This window comes from Corvus hawaiiensis, chromosome 3, assembly GCF_020740725.1.
Source record: "Corvus hawaiiensis isolate bCorHaw1 chromosome 3, bCorHaw1.pri.cur, whole genome shotgun sequence".
Taxonomy (NCBI): Eukaryota; Metazoa; Chordata; class Aves; order Passeriformes; family Corvidae; genus Corvus; species Corvus hawaiiensis.
The window spans coordinates 50,503,990-50,528,685 of record NC_063215.1 but is presented as its reverse complement, the minus strand read 5'-3'; the positions used below and the strand labels follow the sequence as shown (position 1 = coordinate 50,528,685).

Sequence of the window (24,696 nt, the reverse complement as noted above, 5' to 3'; positions counted from 1 at the left end):
CCTGTATCTGTAGGTATATGTATATTTGGAAGAGGTGCCTATCTGGAAACTTGAGAAGATTTATGAAAGAGCAAAAAGTGCTGAACAGGTCTGCTACCTCATGATCAAACTGCATGAACATCCAAAGCCATATGCATTGTTCTGCACAAAAAACTGCTGTCTGAACAAACCCTGTGAATGGCACAGGATAAATACATGCCTGGGGTGTTCTTTCAAGTTTTGTTCATCTGTGTCATATAAAATATCTTTGTTACATTATTTTAAACATTTACAGTTTGATATAAATCCTCCATGAAGAAACTGGAGAAATAAAGAGATCATGGATAAGACTGGAATTATGGATAAGTAGGATGGTTTTCCTACATGTGTTAAGAATTTTAGCATGGTGCAACGTGGTTTATCTGTTTTAGATTTGCCACCTTCTACAATGAACAATGAATCTGAAGGGGGGGGATTAAGACCCTGTTTTCCAGTGATCAGTACATGACACCAAGAACCATAATGCATGCACTGCATTTGTTCTGTGTATACACAGCACCCTCATTAAATGCAATTCCAATCTCTAAATAAGCATACCATTTGCATAAAGTTTTGGATGGAAAGTAAAAACCACTATCACCAACAAAGCCAAGATCATTACAACCCCTCAATTTCTTGACAACATTCCTGATGCTACTACTGTCTCTTCTCTCAGTAGAAACATGTTTCTGTAATTTCTCTCTACTCACTACTAAATAACCACTTCCTCACTGAAAGCAGGGTCACCTGGGTTTGGGCAATCCCAGACATGAGTACAGACTGTGAGAAGAATTCACTGGGAACAGCCCTACAGAGGTGGATTTTGGGGTTCAGGTGGATGAAAAGCTGGACATGACCCAGTGATGTGCACCTGCAGCCCAGAAAGCCAATTGTCCTGGGCTCATCAAAAGCAGTGTGGCCAGCAGGGTAAGGGAGGGGATTCTGCTCCTCCACTCCACCCTGATAAGACCCCACCTGGAGTGCTGTGAACTGCTCCAGGTCCTCAGCATAAGAAGGACATGGACCTATTGGAGCGAGTTCAGGGGAGGCCACAAAGATGCTCAGAGGGCTGGAGCACCTCCCTGTGCAGACAGGTTGAGAGAGATGGGGTTGCTCAGCCTGGAAAGGAGAAGCCTCCAGGGAGACCTTAGAGAAACCTTCTAGTACCTAAAGGGGGGCATATAAAAAAGAGGGTTTTTGCATGGGCAGATAATTATAAGATATGAGGTAATGGTTTTAAACTTAAAAAGGAGAGATTTAGGTAAGTGTTAGGAAGAAACTCTTGACTCTGAGAGTGGTGAGGCACTGGCACAGGTTGGCCAGAGAAGTTGTGGATGCCCCAAACCTGGAAGTGTTCAAGGCTGGGCTGGATGGGGCTTTCAGCAACCTTGTCTAGTCCAAGGTGTCCCCGCCCAGTGCAGGGGTTTTGGAACTGGATGATCTTTAAGGTCTCTTCCAACCCAAACAATTCTACATTTCTACGATTCTATTAGCATTTCTCTCAGAAATACAAGCCAGGAGGGAAAAATCACTGTCTGACCAGTTCAAGGCAGGATTTAAATCAAACTCTACTGCTCAAGTGAGTTCCTTGATGTGGGATGTTTAGAGTCATCTTTCCTTCACTGTGTATCTAGTTCTTAAAAACAAATTGAAGTAAATAGGAAAATAACCCTCTTTAATCTGAGATACAGAATACCCTTCCAAGCAGTGTGAGATCTGATTTTTTGCCTCTATGTCAACAACTAACATGGTATCAGTGCATGCAAAATGAAGAATTAAGCACATCCTGGCACGTGCATTACACAAGTAACCCACATCCTGAATTTTATGCTCTAAACTTTCCCATGACAAAATACTGCAGAATAATTCCTGGAGGTGGAGACTGAAGGAAGGATGCCAGTACTCCCTCCTCAGTACTAAAATTCACAATCTCACTAGGTGTATGCAAAGGAAATGAGCGAGAACTCTCTTCTAATGGCTTACAGGTGAAAATTAATTCTAAGACAGCCCTGCAGTGCATTTCAATGCCATCTACCTCAAACATGGTAGCCAGCTGAGAGCATAGCTGCATTTCATGCACCCTAAATGTCAAGTGTGGATGCAAATGAGGCACATAATGGGGCCAACTGACCTCTTGGTCACTTGTGTAATTGTACAGCCTTCCCAATGCCAAGGGCAATACCTTGGAACTCTTGCTGTTGTCCTGACCCAATTCTGAGGGAAGCAGATACAGCTTTAAACCTCCCATCAGGCAAGAAAGAAATATTCTTCCATGGCCACACAAAGCATACATACCAAGAGGGAGCACACCTGCCAAGGGGAATGAGACCACCAACATTTATTTTATAAACCAGACCAAATCTTAAATATTTTTCTTACAAAGTCTCCAAAACAAAGTATTTTCTTGTGCTCAAATGGAATATTTTCTTAGTAAATGGAGCAATATTCTACAATTGTCATTTTGGGAAGAAAAAGGAAGACTCTTTGAAAGAAAACCAACCTCTCAGCTTTCACCCTTTCCACATTTTTCTGGTTGGCTGCCAAAACAAAAACCCCATTATCTGCCCAACCTTAGTGCTCTGTCCTTTGCAACAAAAATGTTAAGAATAAAAAACATACTTGAAAAACTGATGATTTATGTTCCTGGTGTCTAAGGTAAAACAGGTTTGCCCCTCTCTCATTACCAGTCATGTTTCAGCAGCAGCCAAAATCACATGCTTGTGTTCATTGCAGCTCAGTTGACAGGAAGAAAGGCAAAGGAGTGGTTAAATGTAAAAGACTACATTCATGTCAGAATGGAAAAAAAAAAGGCAACATATAGACAGAAGTTTTAAGAGCTTACAACAAAAATAGAGTTGTACTGCTTAGGTGCTTAGGGGAGGAAAGTAAAACTTTAGTTCCTTAAAAGTCTTAATCTCCTTTTTAACCTCTTTGCCTCTGTTTCTTCATAGGTCTATGATCATCATTCTGATGCTTCTGAAGCTTCTTTCAGATCTTCTTTCATTTTTGGCTTTGATCACAAGAGAGTCCTTCTCACACAGGGCTTGCTTTTAGCATCCTTCATGTTGCTTCTGCATTGACATGTTAACAAACTAGAACTGACTCTGTTTTAGTTGTTCTCAGTGTCATATTAAGCAGACACAGAAATTTAATTCTGTTTTATTTTTTCAAGAGATTACCTCTGGCTCTTGTTTTAGCAAATTTTTATACCAGTCATGCCACAAAGTGAGCTCCCTGTAGCTACCACAGAACTTCAGCATCAATTTATCTCCTATTTCAATTTAAAACCAAGGTATTAAAGAAGCTCTCCAAAATCCAGCTAGCCATTTAATTTCATAGACATGCACAATTTCTATTTTTAAACACTACATATGTAGAAGATAAAAACAGCATAATGGTTTGATATTTCACTTACTAACATAATATATATTCCAGATACCAAATTAATCCTCCTACCCTTCCTTTACTTTTTCTTCCTCTCTGTAGGAGACAGCATATCAGCATCCCCCAAGCTTCTTTTATACCAACTTTTATTCCACAGTCTTATAAAGCCCCCCTAAGTTTTCTTTGAGTATGACTGCTGCTTGATTATTGGGAGTCAAACAGATGTTATGAATTTCTAGTGTCAGCACAGAGACTTGCTTTATTTATTTATTATATGAATTTATTTTAGTTAAATGGTTATCCACACATCTAATTATTTACATGTATTTATTTTTACTTTGTAATCTGTATTGTTCAACACCTATCACTATCTGGATACTAACAGCAAGGGTCCTACAGGATGCTCCAACACTTTTTAATAAACAGTGACTACAGAAGGCTATGTGATTGCTAGTTTATAAGAAAGCAGCAGAAAGGTCACAGATTTGTTATTCCGAAGCCCCCTATTAGCTTCTCATTAGTTGCTGCGATTTCCCTGGAATGTCTGCATGTGCTTCACAGTAATTATCGGCCCCGTGAAACCCACAGAGCCGCCTTACTGTTAAATCCCACACCTTACTGCACATTGGTAGCATACTTGTCTTTAAAAATGGGGCATCAACTACATGCAAAAAAAACCCCAAAACCAAACCCACAGAAATCTGTTTCTGGCCATTGCAAATCAGGACGTCTCTCCTGCTGCAAGAAGAGTGTGGCATTTGTGAACTCCCAAGGCATTTGTTTGCAAGGTGGGCTTAGCAAAGAAGAGAGTTTTTCGCTGCTTTGTCCGAAACAGAGAATCTGACTGAACTCTTACTTCTGCACAATGTGTGACTCTGATTACATCATTCCGCTCAGTGCAGGAACAGGACGAGCCAGCGGCATATGGAAAGAATCACGAGTACAGATCTCCTCAGCCAAAACGCCCTTCTGGTGGGGAGTGCTCTAGGGGCCAGTCAGAGATAAAATGCCAGAAAACACATCAATATCCTCTGTTCCCTCTAAAAAAAGATAATATGGTTCAAATATAAGGACAAACTTTTTGTAAGATTATAGACATCCAATCCATGGAAAACCAAGGGGTTTATTTAATGCCAGCTTTTAATTTTTACAGGAAAAATCATTAACACTCATCTATTTTAACTAAAATATTAATGCACATTTGTTTGCTGTTGCTAGTCCCTAAACAGTGTCATTCCCATATTATTTTGGGTGATTGTTACAGTTAGCTATTACCCAGTGCCCCTCTGTTTATTTTAAAATGTAAACCTACTCCAGGATGTAGCCATTAGGGATGCTCTGCTAATGAGCAGCACGCCTATCAACATGGGTTGTTATGACAAATGGTTCAACCTCTTAGTTGACACAAATGGGAACTCAGTTAAGGGTGTACTTTATTATGTGACATAAAATGACTATTTTAATAGATGAGAAAGGACAAGAGTTCTTAATTACATGCCCCTTCCATGTATATATCAATTACCAGTAGACTTTCTCATAATTGTATCCTGGGATACTGAACGATATTTAGACTATTGAGGATTCCACTAATGCAAAGAAGAAATTTAAAACCTCAGTCTCCTTAATCTCCTAGCATTCTGAAAACAAATAACCAGTGATATTTTAAAGCATATTTCTTTTATTTAACTACTGCACATGCTAAAAACATACACTTTTGTTTTCTGGTAAGGCTTAAATTTTACTTAACATTGCCACAAAATTTAGAGGGAACTCATTAAGTTGAATTTTTTTTTTTTTTTTAATTCTAAAGCTGTTTTAGAATCAATGCCATGACAGCAGAAGTCAAAAGAAATCCAGATTACACTGCTGAAAGAATCAAGCTGCCAATGCCAGATTTAACTTTCCAACATGTTGATGAATCTGCCAGTGATAAAAAAGTCATTTTTCCATTTACATGGCAGTCTTGGCACCTACATTATTGAGAAGGCTTAAGGAGAGTCCTGTTTTACTTACCTTACTGATACCTCTTTGGAAAAGCCCTCTTTACTGATGAAATAAGGAGTTCTGGCAGATGACTCTCCTAACATCCAAGGCTCCAAAGTCAGGCAACATCACAACTGTTCCTTCTTTCCACCCTCTGCACACGTGCCCTCAAATTATTTAATAAGGGCAACACTCATATCACCCAGAATGGTATTTTCCCAAAGTCTGAGGAAAACCAAACATGCCTAGATAGACTGGAAAAAAAATTTCACCACTGTGACACTGCCAGAACAGCTTATAGAACAGCCACAACTCCTGTTTATCATGTTTATTCTCCTAGTCTTATCCTAAGTGGGGAAGTGCGTGCAGTAACATTTTCTGGTACTTTTGAGTTTCTTAGGAAAAACAGATTTACATAATCTGCCTGCCCACTCCTGCAGCCCCTGAACCTGCTAGCCTATTTGAGCAAAGCCAGACAGTGCAGTATATACCTCAGAGATGTCACATTCCTACTTTTCTGAAAACCACTGTTGGACAAGGGAGAGAGATCTATATTACTGCCATCACTGATGAGGCTATAGTGTCAACTCCATGCTGACAGCATTCAGACATAAGTTCTCAGGGGGAAAACAAAAATGGAAACCAGATCCATGTTTCTGTCACAGCATTTGAAGAGCTGGCCAGCTGGAGGTTATACAAAGGGCAGCTTAGCCCAGCTATATCGCCTATGTTTATGGTTTCCTCCTTCCGCACTTCCACTACTACATTGCAGCCACTTCTCTTGCAAAGCTGAGAACCCTGATTAAACCTTGATTGATTGCTGAATGGGATGTCTACATCAGAAAGGAAAGATGGGAAAAGCATAGCTGCTCTTTCACCAAGGTAATGCAAGATACTTGCTTGAGAAAAAACAGTAGTTTGAGGCAGGTAAATAACATAAAAGCCAAGTGGAAATGGGATATCTGCTTGGTTCTGATTAGTATCTGGTCAGCTGGGACAAAGGAGAGCATTATAACAAGGGACAGAACAACCACAATCAAACCAGGGCAGGAATCACAGGACACAAGGAACTTAAATCAGGTTGGGACAGAGAGTGAGATGTAGGAAACTGAAAAAAAGAGACACAAACAAGTTCTCCTACTTGAAATAATGATTCCTCCTCTTTCTTATTTCATTAAAACAGATGGCCATGTAACTGTACACTACCCAAAACAAGTTAAGAAAGAGTGTGAACAGTGAAACTAAGGAGGAAGGTGTTGACTTTGGAGAGGTCTGTCTCCTACTGGAGATGGTCACACATCCTTGGATTCACCAGCGTAAGCTATATCCCTTTGTCAGCGTGCCAGGAGAAACACACACTGTCTCCAGAGCTAAGACTGAAGCTTTGTATTGCTATGCTTCAGTGGAAGATTTCAGAAATTACTACCACTGTTGAGACAATACTTTTCTTCCCAAATCCCACATGTCCTCTCTTCTGTGGCATGCTGGCAATACATGGCCAGTGTGTCCCTTCTCTCTCCCATCACTTCTTTTGCTCTAGATCATGTATTTCTGTGGCATTCACCATTTTAGTACTCAGTGTGGGGGAACCCAAACACTATCATGCCTTTTTAATCATGCCCATCAGGAGGATATAGATCCCAAGTTATGCTAGCTCAAATCCAGCATAATTCCAGTGATGGTCCATGGAAGGATAACATTTACAGGACACTAGATGGTTACTAGAAGTTAAGGAATAGTAGCTTGAGCAATGAATACTGCTTGAACAGCTAATGCTTCTCTTCCTGTGCTAACTTGAATCTTGACTCACACTTTTACTGAGCTGCTGTCTCCACAGAGCTGTAGAACAGCATCTATGACAGAAGGGAGCAGTGCCCCATCCAGCTCCATCTCACTGCCCTGGGCAGAAGCCACTGCCCTGGGCAGAAGCCACTGCCCTGGCAAAGCCCACATTCCCATCCTCTGACCTATTCACAGTGACAGCAATCCTGGACCACAGTCTGCAAGGTGCACCAAGTGGCAGCTGCTGCAGGGAGGTAAGGGAAATGCATCTGCCTGAGCAAAAAATGGAGATAAATTGAAGGAGGGTAGGAAAAGGATGAGAGCTTGGGGTCTCAATTCTAGAATCACTCCTACAGTGAGAACATTAGCTTCTGTCCCCATAGAAAGAGTGTGGTGCAGAGAGGACAGAGTAACTTGTAGGATGACAACTCACAACCAGGGGAAGTTAATCCAGGAGGTGGTCATCAAAATGCCAGTTACTCAGGCAGTTCCAGTAATCACATGGACAACTATCAAGTCCTAGTATGTCTTAAGGAGAGGCCCAAGAACCATGCAGCCAAGTGAAGCTGTAAGTCTGAACTAAAGCTCAGACAGATGTTAGAGCAGACTGCAAAAACCCAAGAGTGTAACTTTTACTTACACCTAATTATACCTTTTTCATAAGTCCCCCTTTCCTAAATTCTTCCTAAGGAAGAATTACCCAAAAGGTATGTATGAATCTGGGGAAAAAAAAAATTTAAAATTAACACTTTTAGCACTTCTTGCCACAAACCAGATGTGAGACGACTCCTTCTGACTGAGAGTGGGTTTAGATTACTTTTTTTTTTTTTTACAGCAAATAGGGTGGTGCACAAAGAGTCATGCTCCTTTCAGCATCAACTTTCAAGAAGGTAAGTCCACTGAAGGTGAAAAGCTGTGTGTCTCTGCTGGTCCAGATGAGGGTATATGCATTCAGCAAGTTAGTCACTGTTAAAATTAATATTAGTACAACTGACATAATTTAAGCAATTCACTCATCCACTCACTCCTCCAGCTGTAAGCAGTTTATACAGTAAGAACAACTTAAAAAAAAAAAAAAGACAAAAATCTACCAACTAGGCTGAGCCGCCATCCTCTCCATGTAATCCTTGGCCATATTGATGGCCTCGATGTTTTCAGGGTAGAGCACACAGAACATTGCCAGGGCCCCAAGGTTGTTGCCATAAATTTCATTCCAGCGAGCGCTGAACTCCTTTGGGTCCCAGGGAGGAAGGTACTCCAGGGGATTCGACAGCATGGTTTGCACTGCTTCAATCAGACGAGCCGCAATGTGCTGGTGCGTGGTGCTGGCCTGCAGCCGCAGAGACCCCACATCCCCCTTGGAGAAGTAGAGCATGGGGTAGCTGTCATAGTTGGCGTTGACAAAAGGAACCATTGCGTCTCGGTCCTCCCTGGCGCCGCAGGCAAAGGCAAAGCAAACTGCGTTTATGAAAAACACACTTGGGGCTCCCCGTGTGTGAGTCCTCATTGTGGCATCAGATCTCCAGGTCTCAGTGGCAGCCAAACCATCTTTGAAATGTCCTGTGGTAGATGGACATGAGAGAATGGGTTAGAAAATGAATCTGTGAGACTATAATTCAGGAGCTTCTCTAGGAAATATGATTCCATCTAAAGAACCCGATGTATTGTCCAGGTGACTTTCAAATCATTTCTATATGAATACTTCAGTCGAAACATCTACTGAGCAATTCATCCAGAAGAAAAAGCTGTACACTTTGAAGAAAGCCCCTTCCTTCCTTCCCGCATCTTTCCCTCTAGTTGCTGATACCAGGTGAAGGGAGACAACAACAGCTCTTGTACTTGAGATCTCAGATAATTGCAATGGTGCCTAATATGAAGCAGCGCTGACGGTACTGGCAAGAGAAGAAGGGTGGGAAGGGAGGAGGAAGGGGGAGAGCCAGGGAGCTGGCAGCAGCCAAGCCTGCGTGCTGTCTTGGCTGATCTTAGCAGCTGGAGAGGGAAAGATGAGGAATGCTGGAGGTTTGTGCTGGGGTCATTTTATACAGTGCTTATGGCCTCTGGTTCTGACACGTCCTCATTTTAAAAAAAGAAAAAAAAGAGCAAGTCAGGAGTCAAAAAGGGAAAGAGAAAGTGGCAGGGTCTCAGAAAAACAGCTGAACAGCTGAAATACTTTGCCTTCCAGGCATTTAGGGGTTTGCATTACTAGTATTTTTTCCAAGGGGCTTTCCATTTTACATGTGGAGATTTACTGCCAGTTACCAAGAAGGCTGAACACTGAATTAAAATGCATATTCTTCTACCTACATGACTTTTTGAAATGTGCTCAAATGGGAAATCTATGCAGAGGTAAATGCACCTATTTAAACATAGTAAGTTACTTTATAGAAATTACCAACTATGTGGCCTAAAGTCACAGATAAAACATGGCCAAGATCCCCCTGAGGAAAGCCAGCAAATTCCTAGAATTCTTATGAGGGAAAAGGTTACGGAAAGCAGGCTCAAGTGAGACAGTTTTATGTAAATAATGAACAGTAGTTTTCAATTATTAAAAGGAGAAATAGAAGGAAAGAAAACCTAAAAACAGATACAATTTTTTTGTCCCATGGAAAACCTGTTTCATAGGATTCGGTCATAAAACTTGTAGGAAGTTAAAGTACAAAGCAACCTTTTACTTCTCCCCACAGGTCTCTACTACATAGCCAAAATTTTCAATAGAAACTGAGGCTGCTAAAACTTTATTTATAGACCCACATCCTGTTTCAACAAAGTCATTAATATGAGAAAACTTTGACAGAGAAGAGCCCTTCATGACTACTGGGTGCTCAGACCCTCTAAATTTTTGTGCTCAGCTCCTAAAATTAATTTGGGAGCAAACATCTTTGGCCAAGAAATACATAATGTTTTGTGCAGTTCTACCCAGGGCACAAATAATATTGTACTCTGTAACTGCTTAAATTTGTCTATCACAGCAAGTAGCATAATTGCTTAAACAGAATGTAATGGAAGATGACATTTTCATAGTATTTTAATGCATTTTGCAAGTATATTTTGCCCTCTTTTGGACGTGAACCAGTTGTTACAGGACACATTATCACAGGCTGGTTTATTTGGTAACACTCTTACTGCATCTACATAGTGCCTCACCACATACACACACACAAAAAGATACATGCACCACAGTTTATCCAGATATATTCAAATCTTCTTGTATTCTTCTCTATGGTGAAGGAAACTATACAACAGTGTATTTTGACAGGAAGGAGGTAGAAACCAGCCAAACCAGTATATTATGGTTGAAACATGATGTCATTTTTTTAATTGATGAAAAAACTGCTTTGTCATAAAAAACTCCACTTTAAGTTTTTTTAATGCCTCTGTGATCCTTCAGAACTGTGGGCAGAGGAAAGAACCTAAAAAATACACAAAATAAAGGTAAAAATGCTTGTAGCTTCTTCTGTGTCAACCATATATTGAAAAAGTTTCCTGGCTTACACAAGCAGAAAAAAATCCCAGCTAGCAGTTAGGACTTCATGCATTCTTTCCTTTGGTTTGATTTCTGTAAGTACTTCTGCACATCAGTGAGAATTAAGAACATGCATAAATTTTGGGATGGTTTTAAGAGATCCCTAAATTAAGGTATTTCTGACCAACGACTAGGGAATATACAGTAAGGTTTCCCAGAACTTCTCCTTTTCAAATCTGAACACACATTTCTCAGCATTACGCTATCATCAAACATACCCAGTGTTGCCAAAAAGTCATAGTCTGTATTCTCAAGTATTTAATAGCCTCCCTCATTTTCACCCTTCATTAATGTGCACATCTCACAGAGAAGGTAAACCCTTTTTTTACCCTTACATGAGTAGGTAAACCCTTTCTTTTTACCTTTACACTGCACCACATTGTTTAGGCTAACAACAGAATAACTGGAAAACCAACCTATTGTATATTCATAAGCAGCTTATTCACAGTCAAGATCTGGAAAAAAGTAAATAGGCAGTGACAAAAGCAGGAGTACAAAATAATTTATTCTCGGTTAAATTCTACTGACACCCTTCCTATGATATGAAGACCATAACTCACAGCAGCCATGACTCAGTAATGACAGTGAGCCCTGTCCCGTAACTTTGCAGGGCTCAGCCTGGTGTCACTGAGGGATGGGAGGAGGCAGCTGGAAAGGAGTACACCTTCCTTTCCAAGCAAATCTCTGAACCTTGATTATCAGCATAGCTTAGGTGAAGCTGGATCTGTGCAAGTAAGTGTCCTCCAGCTTACCAACTGTGAGTGAACCTACTACAAGTTTGCTTGATACACAGGGCTTGGAAGAATAGGAGTCTGGGCCTTCTGATCACTTAATGTGCGCTCACAATACCATTTTTTAAAGCTAAAGGAATTTCTTACTCTCATATTACACTGCATCTTTACCAGTCACATCTTCCAAGATAAACTTTACCAAGCAATTCAACCTTCTCTGAAAACGAGGGGGTTTTATTCAGTTGGGAAACCGTGACCTGATAAAGTATTAAAAATTAAAAGCAGAATGAAGGATACTTGCCCATGGAAGAAAATGCTCATATACAATGTGCTTTGAAAATGTTGTCATTTAGTCCTAGACTGAAAGAGCATTTTGCATGATTTCCACTCCACTGCCAGCAGAAACAAACAGTAAAAAACACCAATTATTCCAAAAAACCCACCCAAAACAGATTAAATCTTAACTACTTTAGTTTTCCCCATCTTCATCAACTGTTAGATGTTCAGCTGTAGTAAAAAAAAAAAAAAGTATTGTAAAACTGAAACCACTAACTAAACTAAACATTGGTTTATACAGGTAAGTTTACCAAATAAACTATTTAAAAGAAAAGAGAGGCCCATTTACTCCTGCCACATGTGCACAGAAACATCACTTCATCAGTGAGAACAGAGGAGGGAGAGAGGGACAGAGGACGAGGGACAGGAAATGATGGCAGGGTTAGAATCACCAGCTTGCACAGCTGTGTGTCCTTGAAGCAATCTGACCTTCTTGTGAGTGATTAAAAATTAAAAACAGGTAAAGAACTGTGGCTTTCTGTAGTATCAGTTCTGAAGCGCCACTCTGCTTTGTAGCTGCTTTTTACTGGGACCACACTTCTATCACTTCTTAAAAAAGCAGAAATTGCAGGTGTCTCTCATGCTAGCCACGATCCACCTCTGACATGGGCATCTTGTCAACATTTACAATCAGGAACAAAAAAGGTGGGATTTCAGGTGACTAAAACTACCACAAACTGGAGGCATTACACCACCACAGATTACTCAGGTTTCTGCATAAAAGATCTTCCCAGAGCCCAGGACTGGGACATGGACACGTCAGACTCTTTGTCTTCTTTTGGGAAGCTACTATGTTCCACAAAGGCTACAGTTCTCATTATCGTTAACTGAGACACCTGAGAAACAAATGTTTGTGTAAGAAATGTGTTCAAATATTTAAAGGAAAATCTGTTCCACCATACTGACAAAAATCAAATCTTCAGGTTCAGTGTGCAAATTTTGACTTTAGACAATGATCTCTGAGTCAGGACTTAAATTTCATAATTTCTTTGCACTTCATAAATTATTGACAGTGAAAATGAACTTTTTTACTCAATTTGTTTCAATGCTTTTAATATTATAACATGCAGTTTGATTTTGAACAACAGTGTCACTACAGTTTTGTCCCAAATTACATTACAAGAACTGGTATTAAAACCAAAATAAGCAAATTTAGCACCCAGTGCTAAAACAGGTAAGAAAGTCATAGATATTTTACCAATAAATGGTCAAACACGAGAAACAGCTGCTGTCCTACCAAAACTGTGAAATTAATAGGTAACATTGCAATGAGATGTGTGTGGAATCTATTAAATGGAGAGGGATGTGCAACTTTTTGTCCCAATGCTGACCACTGCCAAAATATAACACAAGGAGCAGTAGGTTAGATCACAGCAGAGAGAATGAAACTTCTGTAGGAACTCCTTTTTTTGCACTTTGTCCAAATATCTGAAATATCTTTTCACACACATTGCAGCTGACTTTGTTGCTGATGAGAGGAGCAAAATCTGTAACATGGAACCTCTCAGTTGGAAACTTCAGCAACATTATATAATGGTAACGTTCTAATATCGTGACAGTTACATCAACTGAAGAGCTGTTTTGTTCAACAAAGTCAGTTTTACCACCAATCTAAATATTTTGCAAACATATTTAAAAACGGGAGAGCAATTAAGTCTTCTAACTGAATCCAACGGCGTTTTAGTACTAAAAAATGCAGAGTAGCTCCGTGAAAACAGAGTTGAAAGGGTCAGTAGAGACTAATTCCCATATATACATTACCATTTCGTTCCAGAGAAACGTATCTGATACAGCATAATTAGGTAGCAGATGGAGCAGAACCAATAAAACTATAAGCTTATCTTTGTGCTGTAATAATCACGATGAATCTGTTGACCAAAGTCCCAAGCTGTACAGCTTCTACATCAACAAGCGGTACCGCTGAGACCCTTTCAAAGCTGTGGGGCAGGACACCAAGGTGGGAAACTCCCATGTCCCAAGAGTTAGGAGCAATCAGGAGTCCTTCACCCACCTTTTGGTTGATGAGCTAAAACCAGTGGCTATCTGGCTGTCCAATAAAAATACTAGAAAGGTATAAAAATTGCTGCTTAAAACTTGAAAAATACCTATTAAGACCTTAGCCACCAGGGGACATTACTTCATTTCTTCCTCTGATTTTTTCACTATGAAAAACATGCTACATCACAATTATATAATTCCAAAGGTATTTCAAAACTTAAATACTGAAATCCCAAATATAATTCAGAAGTACATCTGCCATAAATAAAGTACAGCTCAGGTATCCAGGTGTTAGTGTTGCACTTGTTCTGAAACGATCTGAAATACCTTGAAAGAAGCTTTGTATCAACTTTTACGTCTAACAGCTGTGCTATGAAAATCCTAATGGCAACCAGAAACAGCCAGTTCCTATAGAGATTATCAGCATATGACATCAAGTCAGGAGTCAAGATTTAAACTTGTGTCTGTCCTTTGATCTAACACAAAATCAAATGGATCTGTGTAGAGCAGTACACAGCTGTGTCAGGCCATAATTCCGGGAGAATGGAGGGTTGCATTCATTCTCCACCACGCTACAGGTAAGACAGCAACTGCAAAATATTTTTATAAGTTCACAGCAGGATGTGTAAGACAGTTGCGATGGAAGTTTTATCTGTTAATTTCTTTCAGTTAAAAGCTTATTTGTCTATTTTATCAGTGTATATATAAATTAACAGGGCATACACACACACTCTGAATGCATAACTTTCTCTCTGCCTCAAGCGAAAACATGATTGAAATCGTCTGCATGTCCAAACCATAATCTGGGAATTTAGAACTTCCTTCTATTTTACAGTTTATCCTCCTGTAAAAATGCTTTCTCAGTAATTTTTTGGTTGCACTAACACTAGTATTCCTAACCCTTACTGGGATCTTTTATTCCATACTTCATTCCACAGAATGAGTAAGGAAGTAATTTTGATATCTGGAATCCTGCAGACGATCATTCCCAACCAGTACAGACATGCCTGTTAAGGCATCCACATTCAGTGAATGAAAGCCCAGTCACTTTTACCATCAAAGGCATACACCTATAAGCTACCACAGAAAGACCTCCTCTAGAACATCAGCACTGGATCCTGTGCTGACATAATTTCTAAAGGCCATTTCAATAATTAAAATTAGGTTTTGTTTTTTACTTCAGAAATGTTTTCACAGATGTTAACACTAGAGGAAGGCAGCTTGAGACTTTTCATCTAGGCCAAGAGGATATACTCCCTACGTTTAATATCCCAGAAGTCAATCAAACCACTCATCCATGTGTTACACTGTTACAGCATGTAGGGCACCTCTGGGGCTTAGGACTATGACAGTAACAGGCACTTCAGAAACACAGAACAAAGGCTCCTGCACAATGTGGGTGGTGAAACAATATTCCTTTGGCAGCTACCGGGAAGTAACATGTCTTCCTGGCCCTCGCACAGAGACCCACGTGGGCTCGGTAAGGCTGTGAACCCTTTGGTGTGGGGTATTAGGAACAATGTGTAGGGTTTCCTCTGACAGCAGCTCACAGCCCTAAGGCACAACCACCCGTCACAAGAAGGGAGCAAGGGAACAGAACGCCTAGGGCAGACTAGAGCCTCTGTGTGGATCCAGTAGTACAATCATGGAGCACAGGAAGAACTAGAAATACTTCACAGGGTGATGGCAATGCCCAGGAGGTGCAAATAAAGGACAGGAAAAAATAATCATACGTGCAAAAGGGGAAAGCCAATTACTGCTGTCTGAATTCCTCCTTGTGCCTAATCCGCCCCAGGGAGTTGCATGCTATCCATCTTCCCTCACTTCTGAGGAGGTTGATTACAACATCAGAAACTTCTGATACCAAAACAAGTGTTTTCATTTCAGACTTTAACTTTTATCCTCTTTCCAACTAACTCTTCTTTTCTGGCCTTGACCTTTACTCTTCCAAATACTTGTAAATATTTTAAATCATAAATATTTTAAATCCTCTCGTTTGTTGTTCTTGACTATGTATAATTAACAGTTTTAATATTCCCTGCTTATTGTTTTAATTGTCCTTCATTCAATTGTCTTCAAGAAATTGTAAACAAATGATGTGATTCTGGTGGAGTTTTACAAGGCCAGTTCTCACTCTGTATATCTATATCTATCTACAAACTTGAGTAGCTGAAGATATCAAATATTTTTACTTGTAAAGCATTTCCAGAGAACTTCATATTAATAGACAGGAATTCTAAAATGCATCATATCCTTCAGTTGCTATAGGATCAAAACTCATTTTAACTGTTTCCATATCCCATTTCTGACTCAGTGTTGCATACAAAACTATATCAATATTTTATTGTTATTTTTATTGTGATGATTTTGGCTAGGGTAGATTTAATTTTCTTTGTAGTAGCTAGTACCGGGCTATGTTTTGGATTTGTGCTGGAAACAGTGTTGATAATTTAGGGATGTTTTAGTTACTGCTGAGCAACATTTATACAGTCAAGGACTTTTCTCCCTCTCCCCCCACCCCAACAACAAGGGGGCCAAGGATGCACAAGGAGTTGGGAGGGGACAGTCAGGCCAGCTTATCCCAACTGACCACAGGGATATTCCATAACATATGATGTCATACTTAGCATGTAACATTGGGAAAGAAGAAAGAGAGGCACATTCAGAGTCGCAGCATGTCTTCTCAAGTAACCATCACATGTGATGGAGCCCTGCTTTCCTGGGGATGGCTGAACACCTGCCTGCCCATGGGAAGTGGTCAATGAATTCTCTGTTTTGTGTGGCTTTTATCTATTAAACTGACGGTATCTCAACTCACAAGTGTTCTCACTTTTATTCTTCCAGTTCTCTTCCTCATCCCACTGAGGGGAATGAACAAGTAGCTGTGTGGGGCTGAGCTGCCAGCTGGGATTAAACCATGGCAACCATACATGTTAAATTATTCTGACAGCATACAGGAGCACCAGCAAAGTCCAGAGATGCTGATGCAAGTCAATTTATGAACCTAAGGAGTTTGCAATCTAAGCAATTTAAACCAACACTTGCTTTTATATTATCTACAGATAATCTTAAGAGTGTGAGTATGCAGAGCCCAAATGTGTACTCACACAGAACTACTGGTTGATTTGTTACAGGATAAATGTCACTGTGTTCGTAGACCTAAATTGTACCACCCTACCTAGTAGCTGCATTTCTCTACTGATGAGTAGGTTGTTCATTATTATTGATACAATTCTGTTGTTATCTCTGCTGCTATCTCATTATCTAGGGTTTCTCCACAGAGAGAGGGAGCATACAGCTCCTCTCTCTCCCCATAGATACAATATACACTCAGATGCAACTGTTTTTTTCAGGGTACAAACTTGGAGAGAAAATAGAATGTACTGTCCTGTAGTTCCTTCAGGGCTATTATTGTCCTCAGTGCACCCCAGAATACCCTTTAACAAAAGCCTTGATAAAAGTGATGATTACATTTTCAAGGACAGAAGCCTCAACTGCAGATGGAGTTAAACTGCTACATTATTCCTGCAAAATGTAGGTACTCACAGTGTACATGAGCAATCTGTGAGCAGCATCAACACAACCATTAAATTATGGGTTAATTTTGAGATTTACAATCTAATGATCTAATTTCTGACTAAGTTGCACAGGCATGGCTCTCATAGCAGAACTGAAACCAGACAGATCATTTTGGTAAAAAGTGTGATGAGCCATGATTACAAGGATATGATTAAAAGGCTTTAAAGGAACATGATATCCACAGAAATGCCTGTGAATAACTTTTCAAAATACTTTAACAACTCTAGGCAGCCACTTGACTAGAAAGCTGAAAGCAGCCTACCAGGTTTATAGAAAATGTTCAGCATTTTTAATATTTCTGATAAAAACCCCCACAAAATAAAGGCATAAACCAGACCAACTGTGGTGAAAGAACTTGTATGTTAAAATTACATTTCTCTTGTACTGAGATACAACACCTACCAGAGTCAAGTGACCAGGGTCCCTACAATCCTTTGCCTACTCTAAACAATGCTACTGCTGATTCCTCCTGTATACTTTGAGTCTAAGCAAGGAGAAAAACAGAAAGAAAGACCAAACAAAGGTAATTTCAGACTGTGTACATAATAGTCACATTGTGACTGTGCTTTCACACCTGACGATGTCCCAAGAGTTGATGAAAGTGCCATGCCAGTGCCTGATGTGATAATTATTTCCAGTGCTCTGTCCTTCACATGATTCCCAAAATAACCAAACCCCTTTGGTCAGCTCTCTGTTACCAACAATTTACTTCTGCTAAGCTTTTATTGGCAAAGCATTCATGAGAGAGATCTCTGGTGGCATTTGCTAAATTTCCTTTTTCCTAGCAGGCTTCTCTGCCCAGTTCTCATCCTGTGCACGTAATCAAATCTGCACAAAGTGCAGTGCACAAGTGTTTAGGGTTTTACTAATGCAACATTGTCTCACCTCACCATATCCCAGCTGGGCTTAGCTGGGTGAAGAGACACCAGTACAAAGTTTACCCATATAAACAGAATACTGGCTCAAAGGGAATCAAATGCAGAATCCATTAAATTATTTATATTAAGTATGTGGCTACAGTCTTGAACACAAACTGGCACCATGTTTTAACAGCTTTAGGAGACTCCACCACTGTAACTATGCTCTTTAATCTACCTCAGCTGAAAGGAGAGAGCAAAGAAGGTGAGAACAGCCAGGACAAACTTGCTGCTGAGGTACCATATTTACCAATTAAATACATCTTGCTAAGGAAAAGTCAATCTCTTTCACTCACCAGCCACTTGCATTACCAAGTCTGAGCAAGAAAACAATAGTTACAGAAAGTTTTTTTTTCATTATTTTTTAATTTCTTTAATTTTCTTCTTTAATTTCTTCAGCATCTCTCTCCCCTCTCCCCCCCCCCCCCCCCACCCCCCCCACCAGAAGGCTTTATTTCTTGCAAAATATCCAGGAACAATAGCAATAGGAACTAGCTTTATTTATGCTCATTGCTGTAGTATGCTGTGGGTGCCAGATGTTCAAGTTTCCCTACCCAAGCCTAAGAATGTGACTGAATTTTAGTTAAATGCAATCACTTCTGAGAAAAGGGACACTTCAATTTTATGGACAACTACCTTCTCATTTAACCCTAGTTTTCACTGCTCAGACTGCTGGGTACTGATGGATGTGTCTATTTCTCTACTAGGATATAAACTTCCTATGTTCATTCACAACCCGACAGCTGCCTGGTGATATGAATGACTTCTTACCACCACTGATCTCGGTTTTATTTGAATTCAGTTTTAAAAAAGCTTGTGTACTTGGTGTCATTGTCCTTGAGGAAAAGAAATGGTACACACAGACCTCATGAACCTTTAAAAAGTACCAAACCCAAGCTGTCACTCTAAAACAAGCTTTCAGCTACTCCTTTTTACTTACAACTGTATGTAACCTATAAAAATCACATCTAACATTTGGCTAGGTAATTAAATACATTTTCCTCTCCATTGTAGTGCAGATACTTACTCAATATCTAGTTATGATAACTAATATATACAGCGATAAAAACTGAGCTTGCCTAGGCAACCAAAATCTATCGACTCTTACCATAGGCAATCAGTGGTTCAGTTCATGCATTTCTTTCTTGCAACATTCTCTATAACCAAAGGACAGGTTGTAAAGAAGACTGTATATCAATGTGTAGTGGAAAATTAGCACCAAGTGTCTTCTGAGGTCAGTGTCCACAGTAAAGAACACAGACACGTTTAGAAACTATTCTCATATCTTTCTCTTGTATTATCTAAAGAGCACTCAGGTGTTTCTCATGGCAATTCACATCACAATAGCTCAAACAAGACAACAAAGGCAAACTCTTACTTTGAATAAGAAGAAAATGACTTTTTTTAAAGGACCTGAGTAGCTCTGCCCTATTAAAATACATTGTGGTTGCACATCTCAGTGAAGTTCACAGAGAGTCAAGACAATCCCAATCCAGATCTGCTACTTTGTTAACTTCCCCATAACACTTAACTAATTCAGGTCACTGAAAAAAAACACATATAAGCAATGAAACACAGTAAGGAAACTCTTAGCTGAAATAATACTTAGCACTTCTGTAGAAAGATGCACCCAAGGATCTACAAGTAGTTATGAAACTAATTAATTAATTAAACTTGTCAACACCCCTGTGAAGCAAGCAAACACATTTATCTCTTTTACAAGGAAGAAAAGACAGCCATAGAGAGGTGGAGTGACTTGCCCAAGGCTACCCAGCCAGAGTCTTTCAGAGTAATAAACAGCATCTGAATTACTGACTCCCACTGCTGCCCTTCAGCTGAATTGCTCCTTTTTTGAAATACTACAATGAGTTATAATAATAGTTGGCATGATAAACATAATGTGGCAATATTTAGGCTGAGATTTTCTTTGTCTTTGTTTAGACTATATTAAAATTTTAGTGTTATTTAAATTGAAGTTGATCTTCTTAGTGTGACTGAAAAATCTCCAAGTTGAGCAATATTTCTTGTATTTCATTCACAGCTGTGTCTACTTTTTATGTTGCCATTCGTTATGGCTAAAAACCAAGCCGAAAATGCAGGAAAATTTCATAGTTTTATATTGCTTCAAGAGAGAACAACAGAAGAACAGAGAGGGTGGTTACTTTCATTCATACCAAGTTGAATTTTAAGAGTTGGCATGAGACACACCAAGTGATGATGCACTGCTTTCATGCAATACTAGCTACAGCAATTGCAACTCGCTGCCTGGGGCTGAGAAGACTGAGCTCCCCGAGTTGACAGCTCTGGTCCCAGGACACTAAAAACTTTTCAAATAAAAAAAATAAAAAAAAAAAATAAATAAAATAAAAAAAAGGAGTGGCAGGAAGTTGCATCGGGCAAGTCGCTCTGTTCCTGTCTCTCAGCGTGCCTAGGTGCAAGACAAGGATGCTACTACCGCTTACCTTTCACACACGCATGTTTGGGAGGCTGAACTCAGCAGCAAAAGGCTCGGAGGCTGTCACGGTCGCGGTGCTGCGGAGAAGCAGAGTTGTTACCCACGGTGCCCACAGGTGAAGCTCCGCACAGAAAGCGCCACGTCCCTCCGCACGCACCCACCTCCGTCGGACACGCGGGGCCCGTCGTGCGGGTGCCCCAACGGGGCAGAGCCGGGCAAAGCTGTGCCTGCCGGGGGCTGCTCCCCGCGGGACGCCCCGGCCCCCGCCCGCGCCCACCCCGCTGCCGCTGCCCGGCCCCGCGGGCACCTGGAGCCGCTCCCCGGGCGCCGCACGGCCTGGGGACCGTGTGCCGGCGGCAGCGCTGGGACCGACCGCCCCTTCCCAAACCCGCCGGTCACCGGCGCCCCCGCCCCGCTCCGCGCCCGCCCCGCCGCCAGGCGCCCCGGGAGCCGCGGCGGAGCGCAGGGGCGGGATGGAGGCGCGGGAGCGCTGCCCGCTCCGCACGGGCACTCACCGCCGGCCGCTCCTCGCCGGCCAGAAAGTTTCTCCTCCGCAGCCCCGGGCGACGGAGCGGGGAGGGGGGTGAGGGGTACGTTTTTCAACGCAGGAAGAAAGTGACTCCCCCCTCCCGCTCCACCTCCCGCTTCCCCGCCCTCCTTCCGTACCTCTCCCCGTCCTCCTCCTCCTCTCCTCCCCCCGCCGCTCCGCCAGCCCCTCACGCCATGGCGGCCCGGCGCGGTGGAGCCCGCCCCGCAGCTCCCCGGCCCGGCCCGGGCGCTCCTCTCGCTCCGTGCGTGCCCTTGTGTTTGTTTATCCCTGGCGCGCACATCGCTTTTCCTCCCCCGCCCGTTCCTCCGCGGCTCGAACTTCGCGGAAATGCCCTAATTCTCCCTTTCAGCGGGAGGACTCGTTTCTCCGCTGGGAATGTTTTGGTTCCAATCCCGGCGTGTTGGCACAGGATTCCCTGGAGCTGCAGAGTACGGCAGCGGTACCAGGGACCGGGCAGGGTGGCTGTGGAGGTGACAGCATCCCGGCTGTCCATTCATATTCATTGCCCATCCCTAGTGCTGTCACCATACTGCGTGACAGGAATAGGACCTCCCACCCAAAAGTCCCCTCAAACCGGCAAAGAAACAAAAAGCCGATTTGTCAATCTGCTGTTTTAAGAATGGTGTGGCTACTTACATAAACGTTTCCCATGTAAAAGAGGAAAAAAATAAAAGTGAAACGCCGTGACTGTTCAAGTCAGTCATCCCAACATTTTTTGCAGCCAGACAATTGCAGATATTTCAGAAAGTAACATAAAAGAGGATAAAATAAATGATCCTTTGGAACATTCTCTTTTCTTTCTCAGTCTCTATAGCCTATACAAAGTTTGAAGTGAAGAATTCCGAGTGTTTGTTGGGTTTTGAAAGCTGAGCATGTTTTATCGACTATGTAATGAAAATAAAAATATTTACATGGGATAGATCAGGATGGTCTCCAACTACCTGAAGTTTACATCTCACAAAGCGTATTCCTCATTTTAGTAATGCGTTTACTGATATTACTGAGTCAGTCAGCAGGCTCATAAGTGCTCAGTTCCCTGTTTTAAAATGCAAACTCTGTTTTTTTCTGAGGATGGTTTTGAACAGCTTCATTGTGGTTTAAAGTGTGATTTCCCGCTGTTCTATCAGGACTAATAAACTTGTGGAAGCTAGACAAAACTAGAAACTATAAATTTCCCTTCACCTTTTCATTCCTGTTGTATTTCTCAGCAACATCTAGTGACAATCTCAGCCCTAAAGACTAGGGATCCACATGCTGATGCTGCAAACTCCAAGACCAATGCCGGAACCTGGAATGAAGCCTTGCTTTTTTACCAGTAATGACATGCCTAAAAGCACTAAGTGCTTCAGTTTCAGTCATGCAAACACTAGATTAATCATTAGAACATATCTTTCTGAACGCCTATTTGAATGGTATTAGGCTCTACGGCATTGATAGTAGAGTTGTAAAATATTGCTGTTGTGATACAAATGAACATGTGAAGAGCTGCAGACCTCACAGTCAGACCAGATGTGGCAGATAGACTGATTCTACTGGAATTTCTAAAATTACAACGGGTGCCTAAAGTGATCATGAGGAAGGTGTTCAAGTACTTGTCATATGTCTGCATCATTAGGAATGTAAATATATTAAGTACCTGACTCTAAGTTAAATGGAATTAACCCTTAAAATTCTGAAAAGCGTAATGTCTGAATGGCTTTTGAAATCCTGCTCTTGGTCTGTGCATGGATCTCTCTGTATTGTAGAAAAACTGCCCTGTTCTGCCCTGTCATGACGAATACCCAGGCAAAGCACACCATAGCTCCTTTATAGCATAGCCTCTTGGCTTTCTGCCTCAGAAGGGATGAGATTGGATGTGCTGCTTGGATTTTGCTCTGGTGTGCAGTTAGGATGCGCCGGAGATACCAACAGGGTGGAGAGCCACAAATCCTCTCTGCCTCGTGTCCTCTTATGCAAAATGGGGCTCATTTTACTTCCTGGTAACTCAGAGTGCTTGTCAGGATAAATAGATAAATTTAAATTTATAGGATGATTCAGCGATATCTAAGAGAGGCAAGATCTGTCCACACTAGGTTAATTTCAGCATTGCCACTAGCTATTTTGAAATAAAAATGGCCCCAGCTTTAGCAAGCATCATGTCCAGTGAAAGACTGAAAAAATTAGCCTCAGGAATAGAAGCTGGAGCAAGATTGCCTTCAGCTATGTAAAAGCTGCTAAAAAGAAGATGATAATAATCTCTTATCCTCATCCTCTGAAAACACCATGTAAATTGCAGTAAGAGAAATTTAGGCTAGCTAGGATAAAAAAAGTATTTGTAAGAGTAAGTAAAGAAGGAGTGAGCAGCACTTCTCTCCTTGGAGGCTTTTTAAGTGCAAGTTGGACATATATTTGTCAAGAATGGTTCAGATCTAGAAAGTCTGATGAATATTGCCTTAGAGCAAGGGGTGGACCAGATGACCTGTCAAGGTCCTGTTTGTGTGATTATGTTTAAAATGCTACTTGCACAGGCAAGGTTATGGATCGTCTTTGATCTCCTTCTGCCCTTCACTTCTTTAGCCATGGGTATAACTCCTCTTGCTGAGGTTGAGTTTCTCTCAGTGGTTTGCTAGCCTTGCTGCATGCCAGTGAATTCAGTGCTGACAGCAAGAAGAAAACAATTAAACAATGAAACAATGTCAACTTGGAGCAGCAACGTTGGGTGGGATCCATCTAACCTCTGAACATGTCATGCAGTTTTGTTCTATACTTGATGAGTAACTACCTCTGATCTAGTTATGTTAGACTCTTGTTTATAACACTGCAGAGAAAAGTAAATTCTTTTACAGCAGAATTCATCTGACCTGTTTTAGATGTCTTCATTAGGATGTGATGAATCATTTCCCCAGGCTATCTATTCTTGCCACTGACCATAAAGTTGTTTTAAATGACTGACTCAGTAACATACCATCATATATTTTCCATTCCCCTGGTGCTTCTGTCCCTGAAATCACTCATTCCCTCTCTCCTTTCAGGTATCAAGTCCCTAGTTTATTTGTTCCTTTCTTTTTAAAAAATTTTTAATTTTAAATTTAATTTAATTTTATTGGAAAAGTCCCACTGAGGTAAATAGTTTTTGTAGCTGTCATTTCCTTAAATTGCATCATGTGACACTGAAACATACAGCAACCTGACCTTTTGGGTGGCATTGCTCCAGAATGGATTTAGGAAATGAGCTAAATTTACCTGTTGGAGCTAAGACCATTGACTTGGCCAGTTGTGCAGAGTATGTTTCATGGAAATTGTTTGAAAACTTCAGGTCAGACACTGTTCTACTCCTACGTCACATGCTCAGTATTTTTCCTTGGTCTTTATGGCAAGCCACATTACATGCAGTGGCTGGTGTCTGTGTGACTGAGCCAAGCACAAGTGGGAAATGCTGCTCTTTTCCAACAATGGCAAGT

General features: G+C 41.1%; 1 protein-coding gene across 6 annotated transcripts in view; it reads right to left on the bottom strand.

The window, feature by feature from the left end:
- Positions 1–24,245, bottom strand: part of DSE (dermatan sulfate epimerase) — a 37,488-nt gene extending 13,243 nt beyond the window's left edge. For 2 of the 6 annotated variants that reach the window (XM_048298437.1, XM_048298442.1), the window contains exons 1-3: positions 21,222–21,353; positions 20,714–20,783; positions 8,259–8,727 (exon numbers count right to left, since the gene is read on the bottom strand). In XM_048298437.1, coding sequence (XP_048154394.1) covers positions 8,259–8,674 — 416 coding nt within the window. In that variant the 5' untranslated portion in view covers positions 8,675–8,727; positions 20,714–20,783; positions 21,222–21,353. The other 4 variants (XM_048298439.1, XM_048298440.1, XM_048298441.1 and 1 more) reach the window with 4 other exon arrangements.
- Between the last annotated feature and the right edge of the window lie 451 nt (positions 24,246–24,696).